General features: G+C 39.3%; 1 protein-coding gene across 1 annotated transcript in view; it reads left to right on the top strand.

Annotated features, from left to right (window-relative positions):
- The window catches only part of DIAPH3 (diaphanous related formin 3), a 438,451-nt gene that overhangs the window by 21,126 nt on the left and 404,160 nt on the right, over positions 1-13,165 (top strand). Inside the window, exon 2 of the mRNA XM_074329349.1 lies at positions 4,989-5,021. Coding sequence (XP_074185450.1) covers positions 4,989-5,021 — 33 coding nt within the window. The remainder of the gene's footprint in view (positions 1-4,988; positions 5,022-13,165) is intronic.

Raw genomic sequence — 13,165 nt, 5'->3', positions numbered from 1 at the left:
ACACATATTAGGTTAAACTACACTAATCTGGACTTTAAAACAAGTGTGAGCAACACTTCAACATATTATTATTATTACCCACAGATTATGATTAAGACTGATCCCTGCTTTTTTTCCTTTAAGGTATAGCTTTGTTGTGTCAGTCAGTAGGTAATCTGTCACTGACTCATTTTGACAAGCAAAATAGCGTCGTCTTCGTTTGATATAACGAATGATCTTTGATGCTTACATTCTGAGTCTATGCTTATGAGATTGAAATATTGCACCTTAGAGATAGACTAAGCAGTTGTATAAGTGATGCAATTGATGCTTCATCCTAGACACCAGAGATGTTTTAAGAGAATTCAACACTACTAATTGGTGCCTGTCACTTCATGGCTGTAAACCTGTCCCAACTGTACCAGTTCCCTGTCTCTCACTTCTTAGAAATCCTCTTGTACTCTTATCTGTACCCTTCATTTAGCTCGTTTCAGGGACAGCAGTTTCAAAGTGAGCCGCAGGATGAGAAATTCACATGCGTGCAGGCTTAGGATGCTGAATGGCCGGTAGTGGAAGCAGGTTTCTCTGAGGGTCCTGTCTCGCTGCAACATCGCCCACAGGCTCCCTAAGCCTCACCTTGCACCTACTGAATCAGAATCTTGGGGGCCTGGGCCCTGTAATCTACTTTTTCAAAGATAATTTTGGTATGTTTCTTGTGCCCACTCGCCAGCCGGTCTAGAGGGTCTAGTTTATGAAGATTGGGTCTGAATCAAGTGAGTTCAGAGGCTTGAATCTCACAGGTTTTTCTCTTGTTGGTTACTTCTCATAATGACCCAGTTAAATGATTTAATGGAATGGCAACAGCTAAAAACTATTTTAAGACACCACTGTGTATTTGGTTGTGAGGACAGTGATCCAAGCCTGCTAGCTTGACCCCTGATGGTGGCCATCTCTTACTTGACTTCAATGGACAGATCCAGGGCTCCCTGCTACTTCAAATGTGCTAACCAATGAAAGAAAAAGTAAAATCTGCTAAAAATCTTGGGCGACCGCCTGGAATCTTTTTCATTGTGTGTGTATCACAGGGTTTTGATGCTGCTTTGTTAATTTATTTGGTCTTTGTTACTTGTAAACTATGCTACTTACTTGTAAACTAAATGGGTGGCGGAGGGACGGTTTTCATACCTTTGATATTTTACAGCATTTAGCACAATGCTCTGAAAGCTCTAGGTCTATTTTTGACAGCATGTACTGTCTTCAATAAAGGTTTTGATGCTTTGCTTAAATGGGAATATGGAGAGCTACGTTCTGTGTTTCTACCCTTTTTTATGGATCCTGTGTTCTTTAGAAGAGGAAAATCTATAAAGACCATTTCTCTCTTTCAATTCCAGAGTGATCCTCTTGACCATTCATCCTAGGAACTGTCACTCGCAGAAAACATTGTTACCTATCTATATGCGGTGCTCCTTACTTTTTAGGGAGAAAATAGAATTAGCAAGTGGAGAAACAGAAGCACAGAAAGAAGGGTGAGTTTTTAACTCAAAGAAGTTAGGACTAGGAAAAGAACCCTAATGTGCTTTACCAATTACCACTGGTCCTGTGTTCAGAACTGTTCATATTTTGATATTATCACCAGTTTTATTCTATCCCATAAAACGTTAATATACCTGTGGAATCATAGGCCAGGTAATGGAACTAAAGATCACAAAGTCACATATCGGTGTGATTGTTTTAATGTCTAGAACTATATGCTTTTAACTTTTTGGAGGGCAAATATAACCCTAAAAAGTTGCTATCAGGTAACAACTATTTAAAAGCATTCCCATTTGCTTCCACTTAATAGTCAATTTCATGTTTCTATTTCCTTTTTTGGCTTGGGTGTCCTAAACTGGATTGATATGTGCAGTTCCTATTTCCCCAACCAGAAGATACCGTAAAGAGCATGGCTGGTAGCTATAAAACAGAAATACTTCATGTTCTAAGTGTCTTGGTTAACCAGACATTTAAACAGTCCCTCAAATACCAGTATAAATGCAACTTTTTTATAATACAGCTTTTTCTTTTTTCAGTTAGGATATTACTCTTGTATTTCTGTAGTTACAAAAGCAAGTCCAAAATGCCACAGAATTATCTGAGGATTTTATGTCTGTCGTCTCCCCCTTCCACTTTTCGGAAGTTTATAAGCAGGTCTAACCTTGAGATAATGTAAACTTTAGAATAAACTTGAATTAATATTAACATTCAAATATCCCACCAAAGGGTGCCACTTGATAAAACCTTTACATTTTTTTCATTAAGTGTTTAGTATTTGTTTCTTTATTTTTTTAATTATGCTTGAAATAGATTGTGATTGGATATTTCAATTTTTAGTGGAAATTACTCATGCTTAGATCTATTCAAAATTTTTGAATGTTAGCATGTCTTTAGTGGTTTCTTTCAGACTGCATGAGTATAAACAAATAGATATGTAATCTCTGTTTTCTGGAAGCTAAATCTTGAAGTGAAACTTATTCTGACTTTATTGTTTTGTTACAGAAACCCAAATTTTTAAGATCAGTTTTTCCAGTCATTGACTGTTAGTCAATATTTCCAGTCCTATCATGAGACCTTGAATTTGCTGTTATTTCCTGTCCTACTGGCTTCTCTTGCTGGTAGTAATTGATTGGTAAGTGTCTTCCAGAAGAGAAGTAATAATGAATTTGACCTTAGCTTTTTGCTTTTCTCTCAGACGGTTAAACTTCCCACACTTACATTCCCTTGAGTTCTTATTTGCCATATAAGTGACCCCTGTCCTATAATTCTGTTCAAATTCATCACATTTCCTTTTTTTGTGAAAGCTCGTGTAGAATAATACAGTTTATAACTGTAGAATAATATAGTTTATATCATTCTAAAAACACAAGTCAAGACATTTAACAAATTGAATCCTTTTAAAAGTAAGATCCACAATGAGATGGTGTAAGGTTACAAAAAAGTCATGACAGAAAAAAAAATAAAATCCTTTATGTGTCTTGTTTCCACATGAGTCACTCATTGCTCTTTTTCTGAAAGTTACGAGTCCGGCTCTAATTTAAAAGGTTGTGCAACTTTAGGCCTTTGAAGGTGTGTAAAAATGTTCTTCTTGGATATTTACGTCTCCTGGATTTTGCATCGTGTAACCTAATCCGCTGCATTTCCTGTCTGGTACTTTACTTTCTATATCTTCTATACAGTCTTCAGATCATCAATCTTGCATGGGCTCCATGTTCATTGCTCTTAAAATTGTTGATTTTCATTGCCTCTTCTCTCTTTTTTTAACATCACTTTTATGGCATTTTTCTCAGGCAACTCAAATTGGTATTTGGGAAAACTTCATTTGTGTAAGTAGATGTTTTCTCTTTATTGTAACACACTATTCTAAATAGGATTTCAGCTTTGTACTCTGGTCTTACTTTTTAAGCCTTGGAACACCAAGAATGCAGTTGTGTCAGAAGTTGGTTATATTCTTCCTTTCTTGTCAAAGGAACTTGAAATGTGCCCTTTCAGGTGTGATGCTAGTTGTGATTGGGGTGATACCTCCGGTTGGAGAATAAGAGGCATATTGTTCACCAGAAGCAGTGGCCTGGAAATCTCTACTGCAGCAGGCAGTAAGCGGAAGGGACCCCCAGGCAGCCTTTCCACGGTGCCCTTTTCTGCACACTCGGAAGCCATGTAGATTTAGGTTTAATTCTAGTAGTGGTCTCTGAGATGAGACTGGGGCCCTAACTGCCTCAGAAACCTTACAGCCCTGCCCAGGATCACGTGCATTCTTAAGGACCTCTGTGCATACTTGTTCATTTCAAGGACAGACAATAGCATTGATTCAAAGCAAATTCTACAGCCCAGAAGTAAATAGTAACCCTTTGTTACTCCAGTATTATTGCTACTTTGTTCCTAACTTAACAGGCAGTGCAGTCTGGAACCTAGGGGCTGTGGCCATTTATTCAACTGTGTTTTCTTTGGTATATACTGGTATAAGGCTCGTTCTGGATCCCTCCAGTTACTGTTTCCTCTGCACTAGAAGAAGGAACATCTTGGTGAATCAAAGAGAAGAGAATCAGGATAGTGATTTATACTGTACCAGTTTATATCTGGGTCATCACCGAGGTTGATTCATGAGCATAAAGGGGTACTCATTGCTAACATGTCCTTATAAAATAGTACATATCTGATTTCCTATTGAGGAAATGAACTTGATCCCTTTTTTGTCCTTTTAAAGATCTAATGCCAGAATGAATAAGAGGAAGGAGAATTGGAAATTGATTCCAGCTACTTGGATACATCTTTCCCGATGCTGGAATTTATAAAACTTAGATTTGTGGTTTTTTTCCCCCTTAAATACTTTTTCTTTTGAACTCCACTTTGCAGGAAACTAATTTATTCACTTTTGAAAGTGGCCTTATGTTTGTCTAGCAAGGAAATCAGCAAAAGGGTTCTCAAGCTAGCAATGAGATTGGAAATGTCTACTGTCACCCTAGTGATAAATCAAACTGATGTTAAAGATGCAAATACTTCTTCCCGTATTCTCTTCTTCGTTTCTAGAATTGTTAAAATTAATTAAGACAGCCAAGCACTTCATTATCTACTATGCTGCATGCTAATGGTAGACTTAAAGTTTCACTGTTTTGTAATACGAACAAATTTCTGCAAATCAGATTTAAATCTCTATATCTGTTGAGTTCTAAGTCTGTGTACTTAATGATAATTAATATTGTTAATTTGGAGAATATATTTATTGTACCACAGGTAGGTGTCTAGTTTGTGTGGTTGATAAATACTGGACATTTTAGGAAACATTTGAAACTACCACATTCAAGGCAACTTTTGTCCATCTTCTCAAGAAAGTGATTAAAAAAATATATAACGTGGTTTTATTAGACTGTCAGGAATTTAATTACATTCAACTTAGCATTGTAGAATTTTCAATGTACTCTATTAACTAAAATTTAAAAGGCTGTTATAAATTACTGATTGGTTTCTTTCATTTGCAGCATTTAAATATTAGGACACTGACAGATGACATGGTAAGGTTATTCTCAATGTTTCTTTTGTTGTGAATTTTAACTAACTGTGATGTTGATAGCATGCTGTGCTAACACCTTTGAAATTGCTAAAAACTGCATGTTTTGGAAATGTATTGTTTTTATAGTGCTAAAATAAGAGGCAGAACTGTTACAATAGATTGAATTGTTGCTTTTAAATAGTAAAAGGGACAAGGAGATATATTAGTTTAAAATTTTTTTAGATTACAAATTGTTAGTCAGTTTTGAATCATTCAAGTCAGCTCCTTTTTTGGGGATGAATTTCCCACTTCAAAATGAGGTTAAAAAAAAATAGCTGAAGACACATCAGCTTCTCAGAAACACGTAGTTGCTAGTTAAAATAGACCAGACTAAATTATCATGTGTATTTTTTAAAGTATTGCTTAAAAACAACAGAACCAAGCATGCCTTAGTATATTTTCTGCATATTGAAAATAATAGGTTTTCTTATAAGTAATCAACACTTCATAACACCCTTACAGATTTTTGTGTACTCAAGTACATTATTCTAATAAATATAACTTTCGATGTAACTCTTGGCTAATGGTAAAGGAATAATAACAAGAACAAGACCCAAATAAACAGTAACACCAAAAATAAGTATGCATGATGTAGAGAACAAAGCATGGTGCAACGCATGGCACTCTGCAACCAAGTTTTCATTTCAAATTCACCTTATATCACACATGAAACAGAGCGAGAGCATAGTAAGCCCTCAGAAAATGTTTGCACCCCGATAGCCACAGCTCCACCATGGGCACTCGGGTCAGGGGGACGTGCAAAGGGGAATGAGACGTAGCTCTTGGTGTGCAGATATAAAGACTTGGATTAGAAAGTTATGTTTTATTCCTCCGGATAGTATCTAAGAATAGGGTATTTGAACTTTTCTGGGTAACATTTATTTTTCACATGATAGTATTTAGAAAACGGAGGCAATATGGAGTGCTTATGCAGATTACATATGCGGTGTGATAATTTAGCTGGCGAACCCATCCTAGAAAAAGTGCTACATGCCTCATGGCTGAATATCACTACAGTCACCTTCGAAGTCCTCCCCTTGGGAAGCTATGCACCGATGCCAGTGCCTAGTCCACCTTTCAAAGCAATTTTGGAACTCTTTTTCTGGAATGGCTGTCAGAGCTGTCATCGTATTACCCCTGGATATCCTGAATGTCATTGAAGTGCCTTTCTTTCAATATTTCTATTATCTTCAGGTAAAGAAAGAAGTCATTGGGGGCCAGATTAGGTGACTAGGGAAGGTGTTACAATACAGTTATTTGTTTACTGGCTAAAAACTCCGTCACAGACAGTGTTGTGTGAGCTGCTGCATTGTCGTGATGCAAGAGCTCCTTGGGGACCACTTTTGCACACACCTTTCTCATGCCAAGATTTTCAGTTAAGATTTTCCTGTTTCTCTTTCAATATTTACTTGGTCTGCTAAGGTTCTCACAGTCAGCTGACGATTTTGATGCACAATTTGATGAATTTTTGCAATGTTTTCATTAGTTCTGCTTGTTACTGGCTGCCCTGACCTCACTTCATCAGTGACGCATTCTCTTCTCTCAGGAAAATGTTTCATCCATTTGTACACTGCTGTTTTCTTCATGGCATTAGCCCCATAAACTTGGACTAACAGGTCCCTGTTTTCACTTCCACTATTGCTAAGTTTAACAAGAAATTGAATGTTTGTTCGTTGTTCTAATTCAAGCTCTGACATTCTCGCGATGGCACACAAAAACACACAACAACAGTAATGAACGCCACTCAGCAAGACACCCCCACACGATGACAAAAACTCAGCTGTGAGGCACTGATATACCAAGATTACAAAACGTTACTGAGCCAGTTGTATGTCGCTGCTAATGTAACCGTATGGTGGCAAGTTCACGAACATAATTGTCGGACCTCGTATGTAATTTCTCACCCTGGGTGGTAGATGTCGTCCTGTTACCAGCAAGTGAGTACACTGATTGGTGCATGGAGTGGGTGCCCTGGGGCGTGCAGGATAAGTGGTAGCTCACTCAGGTGTGCACAGCTGGCAGGTGTGCTGCTGTGGCTTGAATGTTCCTTGTAGCGTGACACCCCTACACTGGCTGTGCTGACGTAGCTTTCACATAGCTTCTTAAGGCCGGTAATGAAACCATTTGCAATTTTTATGTTTGACCTTTTATGAGACGATATAGTGGTATATTTGTAACAGCCTTATTGAGCTGCAATTCACATAGCATATAGTTCACCCATTTAAAGTGTACATTTTGGTGGTGTTTTGTGTATTTTCAGAGTTGTGGAACTATCACCACAATCAGTTTTAGAACCATTTCATCCCCCCCAAAAGAAACCTGATTCCCTTAAGCAGTCACTCCCCGATTATCCCCCCTTCCCCCAGACCTAGGCAATGTCCAATCTACTCTCTATCTATAGATTTTCCTCTTCTGGACGCTTCATATAAATGGAGTCATACAAGATGGTCTTTTGTGAGTGAATTCTTTCACCTAGCGTGGTTTTCCAGGTCCATCCATGTTGTAGCATGTATAAGTATTTACTTTCTATTGATGGATATTATTCTGTGCGATATTTTTGAGGTCTGTGCATATTTTATGGGCAGTCTATATTTTTTCCCATTTTCATTCAAACCGTGCCCTTTCCTTGGTTATACTTTTGTTATGTGACTGTCCTTGCATATTGTCAACCCACAATCTCTACCCTAGGTTCTAGAAATAGAGTCAGGTTATGGAGTGGCTTCAACAGATGACTCTAGAACCATCTTGCTCTGATTTGACATTAATAAATGGGGTCCTTCTCAGTGAAGACTTTCCTGGTCTTTCCCCATCCTGCCTCCACTCCTTGCCTCTCCTGTGCCTGGGCATGGTTAGGTCAGCACTTCTGGGTTGTTACTATCATGCCCTGTGCAACTTGACATCATGTATTATCTGTCTTTCTCATTAGTTTAAACTGTTGAAAGGCAGAGACAATGTATATCATTGGTATTTCCAGGCATGGTGTCCGGCACATGTTAGCATTTTCATAAATTTTTGTTGAAGGAATGAGAGAAGGAGTGACTGTTTTGATACCTGTGTGGCATTGTGAGGTCTGCGCCTGGCTTGGTCCTTGGTCAGGCCTCCCAGGGGTGGGGTCTTGCCTTGTATAGGGTGGAAAAGCTTTGACAGGGACCTGCCATCAGCCTCTCCGGCCACCTGCCTGGATCGCTGACTGTTGCCTTGCCCCTGCCTTCATCTCAGGTGCACACGTGGCCACGGCTCTGGGATTGCTCGTTGACCCTCTTCCCATCGATTCGTTGTCTGAACGGCTGCCTCGCCGGCTCTCCCTGTTCTTTCCCAGCCCTGTGCTCTAGCCAGGGCTTGAGTCCAGGGATATCACGGTGGGAGTGGGACCCCTTGTTGTGTCTCTTAGAGAAGAAGCATGGCTGTCTTAAACAGGAGACACCAAGTAAGTTTTTCCTTACTTATTGATGCAGTTTGGGAAGAGCGTTGCATTTGGGATCAGAAGACTCTTGCTGAAAGACGGAATTTCCCCCCTTCTTAGCTGTGTGACCTTGGCAAATCAATTATTTGGATGTTCACTTATTTGTAAAGAAGGACTAATTGTACCGTCTCTGCCTTCCTCATAGGGTTTTGGTGAGTTTCACTGAAGTCCTACTATGTTGAACTGTTGCTGTCCCGTTAGTCCTGTCCCTTGCTAACCCCTTTAAAAAAATCTGTCCTGATGTATGGAGAGCGGGGTGGAGTGACACATTTGTAGTTGAGGCTCCCCGGGCATGTGTATTGTCGATGGACGCAGAGCTGTGAGCAGGAAAGGAGAGCTAGGTAAGCTGCGGGCTCTTTAAGCTGTTTCTGGCGAGTCAGAGCTCAGGGAAGCACTTGCCACTGACGCTTTGTGTGTTAGCAGTATGTTTTCTAATTAAAGCCTGCCACCCCCTCAGCATACACATGACATGTGTGCTTTTAATTTAGAACTTCTTAACGTGGGTAGTCATTTTTGGGCAGAACTTGAGGGAAGGCGTCTAAGAATGGTGCCTGCTGTAGCCATATGTTTGAATGAGAGGATTTTAGAAACGTTAAACAGAAGCATCCTGGGAAACATTAATATTAAAGACCCGTTTCTTTAAGTTCCTTTGTTGAAGGTCTGCAAAAGTACTTTTAAGGTTATTTCTTGAGTTACTATCAGAATTTAATTTCATAGAACATTGTTTGGTGAAAAGAATGAAGTATCGCTATAGCATTGAGGTCTCTAGGCGAGTTCATATACTCTATTTTTTATTTATTTATTTTTAAATTTTTAATTATTTTTTTAGTTACATTCAATATTATTTTATATTAGTTTCAGGAGTACAGTATAGTTTTCATTCTACAGCTATCGGAGCATTCGCTCGGTATAGAGTGTAGTCCAAGGTGCTAGGGTCTTACAAAGGTGAAAAAAATCATTGAGTTTACGACTCACTGAAAAAAATCATTGGGTCAACTGTGAGTCTCCATTGTTTCTACCTGGGTTGAAAAGAAAGCTTTCCTAGTAGAGACAAAAAGGTCGGGGGAGGACAGTGAGGGGAGACAAGTTTGAAAAGCTGAGCTGGAAGAGATCGAATGTGGATGCCACAAAGCTGAATTCTCCATCACAGTGTCCACTGAGTGTGTTTGCAGTCTAGGAGCTGTGCTGGACTTGCTTTCTCTCTCCTTTGTCCCTCACAGCCGTCTTGCTGAAGGACGTGCTCCCACTGGTCTCCGTCCCGTCCTTTATCCCACTGCTGCCACTGTCACTGTTGTAATCCTGTTCAGCCTGCAGCAGTGGTTTGCAAACTTTTTTGACTAGAGCCCACAGTAAGAAATACATTTTACTTTGTAGCTCAGCACAGCCATACATATGATTCCCTCAGTTGAAACAAGTTTTAAGAAACAATATTTAATGATTCTAAGCATCATGAACTCGGGTCTTTCCCCCCTCATGCCTGTCTACTCCTCACTCCTCTCCATTCCATTAAAAAAAAAAAAAAAGTAATCCATTCCAGTGCATTGATTCATGACACACAAATGGGCCAAAAGAATAGCGAGAAATAGACGTTGGTCTGTACACCGGCTACAGGAAGTTCTGAGGCCTCCGTATTAGCATCTGCTCTTTACTTTATGACCTGTCGTTGAATGTAGGAGAGCTGGGGAGAGTGCCAGCTCTGCCACTTACTAGCTCTGTGACTGCATAAGTCATTTAGCTTCTGAGCTTTGGTATCCGTGTTCATAGGGACTTCTAAGGGATAAATTAAATGGTACATGCCAAAATGTCTGGTAGACCATGCAGTCACAATATTAGTGCTATGATAGGTATCGCATTCTTTTTTATTGAGAGATGACTTATGTACAGTATAATGCCCCAGTGTTAAGAGTTTTGACAAGTGTCTATAATCGTGCATACACTACCATCGTGATGTGAAACATTTCCATCGCCCCAGAAGGTTTTCTCTGTGCTGTTTGCAGCCGGTTCTGCTCCTGCCTCCTGGCTCTTGATCAGCTTTCTGAGCTCCAGTTCGGTTTCTAGACTTTCATATAAATGGAATCACATAGTTTGTGGCCTTTGTGTCCGGCTTCTTTGACTTAGTATAATGCTTTTGAGACGAATCTAGTGCTTGGGTGTATCAGAAATTGGTTCTTTTCATTACTGAGTAGTATTTTGGTGTTTGGTAATACCATAATTGGTTTATATAGTCTACAATTTGGGTTGTTTTCTGTTTTTGGCTATTATGAGTAAAGCTGTTAAGAACATTTGAGTACAGTTTTTTTTGGACATATGTTAATTTTGGAGGGGGAGTGGGAAGTGTATGTTTAACTTTATAAGAAATAGACAGATTGTTTCCCCAATGATTAGTGACATTGAACATCTTTTCCTGGGCTTGCCATTCTTATTTTTTTTGAAATGTCAATTACTAGATATACTTGTAGGATTATTCAGGTGACCTCTTTCTTCTTGACTGAGCCTTGGTAGTTTTTCTTTCAGGGAATTTTTTTATATCATCCACGATGTTGAATTATGAATTGTTTGTATTATTTTCTTATCCTTTTAATGTGGGATCTGTATTGATTTCTTTGATTGATAATTTATTTCCCTTGTAGCCAGACATTAGGGTTTATGTGATTTCAATCCTTTTCAATTTTGAGTCTTGCTTTCTGTTTCAGATGTGGTGTATGTTGGTGAATGTTCCATGTGCATTCTGTTTTTGTTAAAATTGGTGTATAAATAGTAAATAGGTCAAGTTGGGTGATAGTGTTGTTCACATCTTCTGTATTCCTGAATTTCTGTCTGCTTGTTCTAACAATTATCTAGAGAAGCGTTGAAGTCTCCAAATATAATTTAGGATTTTTAGTTTTTCTTTCAGTTCTATCAGCTTTTGCGTCATGGTTTTTGAAACTCTCCAATGAAGTGTATATACATTTAGGATTGCTACAAATCCTTTATCATTATGAAATGACCCTTCTTGTCCCCAGTACTATCCATTAGTTTTTAGTCTTTGGATTTCTCTGCTTTACTTGATCCAGTTTTCTCTGTGCCCTTTGAACAACTAAGATTTCTTGGCTTCTGTGATTCCAGACTTTATTGGTTTCATATCCCTCTGCCCTTTTCTTTTCTGTCTCTGTTGTGTGTGTTTTTCCTTCACCTGTTTTAAACTTGTTGTTTCTCGGGTTTCTTTCTTGAAGCCACTGCTCTCTTCTGCACATATAATGCTTGGTCTTTGTCTCCGTCTATGATCTTTTCCTCAATTTGAGACAATTAATGCACTGGCCTGCTCATTAAATACTTTCATCTGTACTTGAAACTCTACATGCCCCGATTTAAACCCTTCACTTTCCTCTTAAACTTGTTTCTATTCCTATATTGTCCTAGATGTTTGCTTCACTCTTCTAATGTTTCTGATTATTTCTTGAATTTATTTCCTTCTCTCAGGCCCTTCTATTACAGCACTAGTCCCCTTATTATCTCTTGTCAGGACTCTCACAACTCCCGGTTGCTCCCTAAAAAGCCAGCTTCCTGTGCAGCAACCAGAGTAACCTGTCTGAATTGCAGCTCTGACCATGTTTTACCCTCTTTGAAACTGCTTGGTTGAACGTGTCATCTATAGAGCAACCCTGAGCTCTTTAACAGAGCATATAAGGCCTCTGTGGTAGGACCCTGCTTCTCTAATTTCATATACCTCTGTCAGTCCACATGCAGGAACCTTCCAGGTAATAGGCAGATGTGAGATAAGTTGCTGGAGAATTTACGTAGAAAAGATAGAAACATGGCTGCTCATTGGGAAAAGGTGTGTGAAGTGATAGTTAGGACCATGTAATTACCAGCTGTGTGCTAAGTAGTGTTTCAAATGCCAACGTTATAAACACATTTCATTTTTAGAGCATGTCTCTTAGTACGCATTATTATTATTCCCCCTTCTAAAGATGGAGAAACTGAAGCAAGAGAAGGTAAGTAACTTGTTCAAAGTCACACGGGGCAGCCAGGAAAACTCTGGCAGGCTGGCTCCGGAGGACACCATCTGTAATAAGGGAGTTATCCTGCCACTTAAGTGCTGTCCCTTTCTCCACAAAGAGTGCCAGTGTAAAGTCTAGAGGTATATCTCATTGCTTTCTGTTTTTCATTTAAAGCTCTCTCTATATGAGACTTCTGACCTTTAAACCGACAAGGAAAACAATGTATCATAGCCATTGGTCTTAATCCTGAGAAAACTTATAATTGTAAAGACATATTGTGTCCAAGAAGTTTTCTGTGATAAGAAATAAGCTATTTTGACTATTTCTAGTAAACAAAACTGAGAAAGGTTTATCCCAAAGGCATAGTGAGTGAGTGATATGTGTGACTGAGATGGCAACATGTGGAAGACAAGAGGTTTTTAAAATTACGACCTAGAAAAACTGTGGAAACCACTTCCCAGATCCAGAAACTGCAGTCTGCTCCCAGGCAAAAGCACAGGCTTTCCTGGTTCCCCTCAAATTCCCCATGGGCAGTGGGGCCCTGTGGCCACTGGGATGCCACCTGGTCTGGGCATGGGTTCTGGTGAGTGCTTTCAGAAGCTGTCACTGCCTCTGTGGGCCTCCTCACTCCTTCAGTAACTAACTGCTGCCAGAAAACTCCAG

This window comes from Rhinolophus sinicus, linkage group LG04, assembly GCF_036562045.2.
Source record: "Rhinolophus sinicus isolate RSC01 linkage group LG04, ASM3656204v1, whole genome shotgun sequence".
Classification (NCBI taxonomy): Eukaryota; Metazoa; Chordata; class Mammalia; order Chiroptera; family Rhinolophidae; genus Rhinolophus; species Rhinolophus sinicus.
Note: the sequence above shows the minus strand (reverse complement) of the source record. Positions and strands in the feature narration are given on the sequence as shown.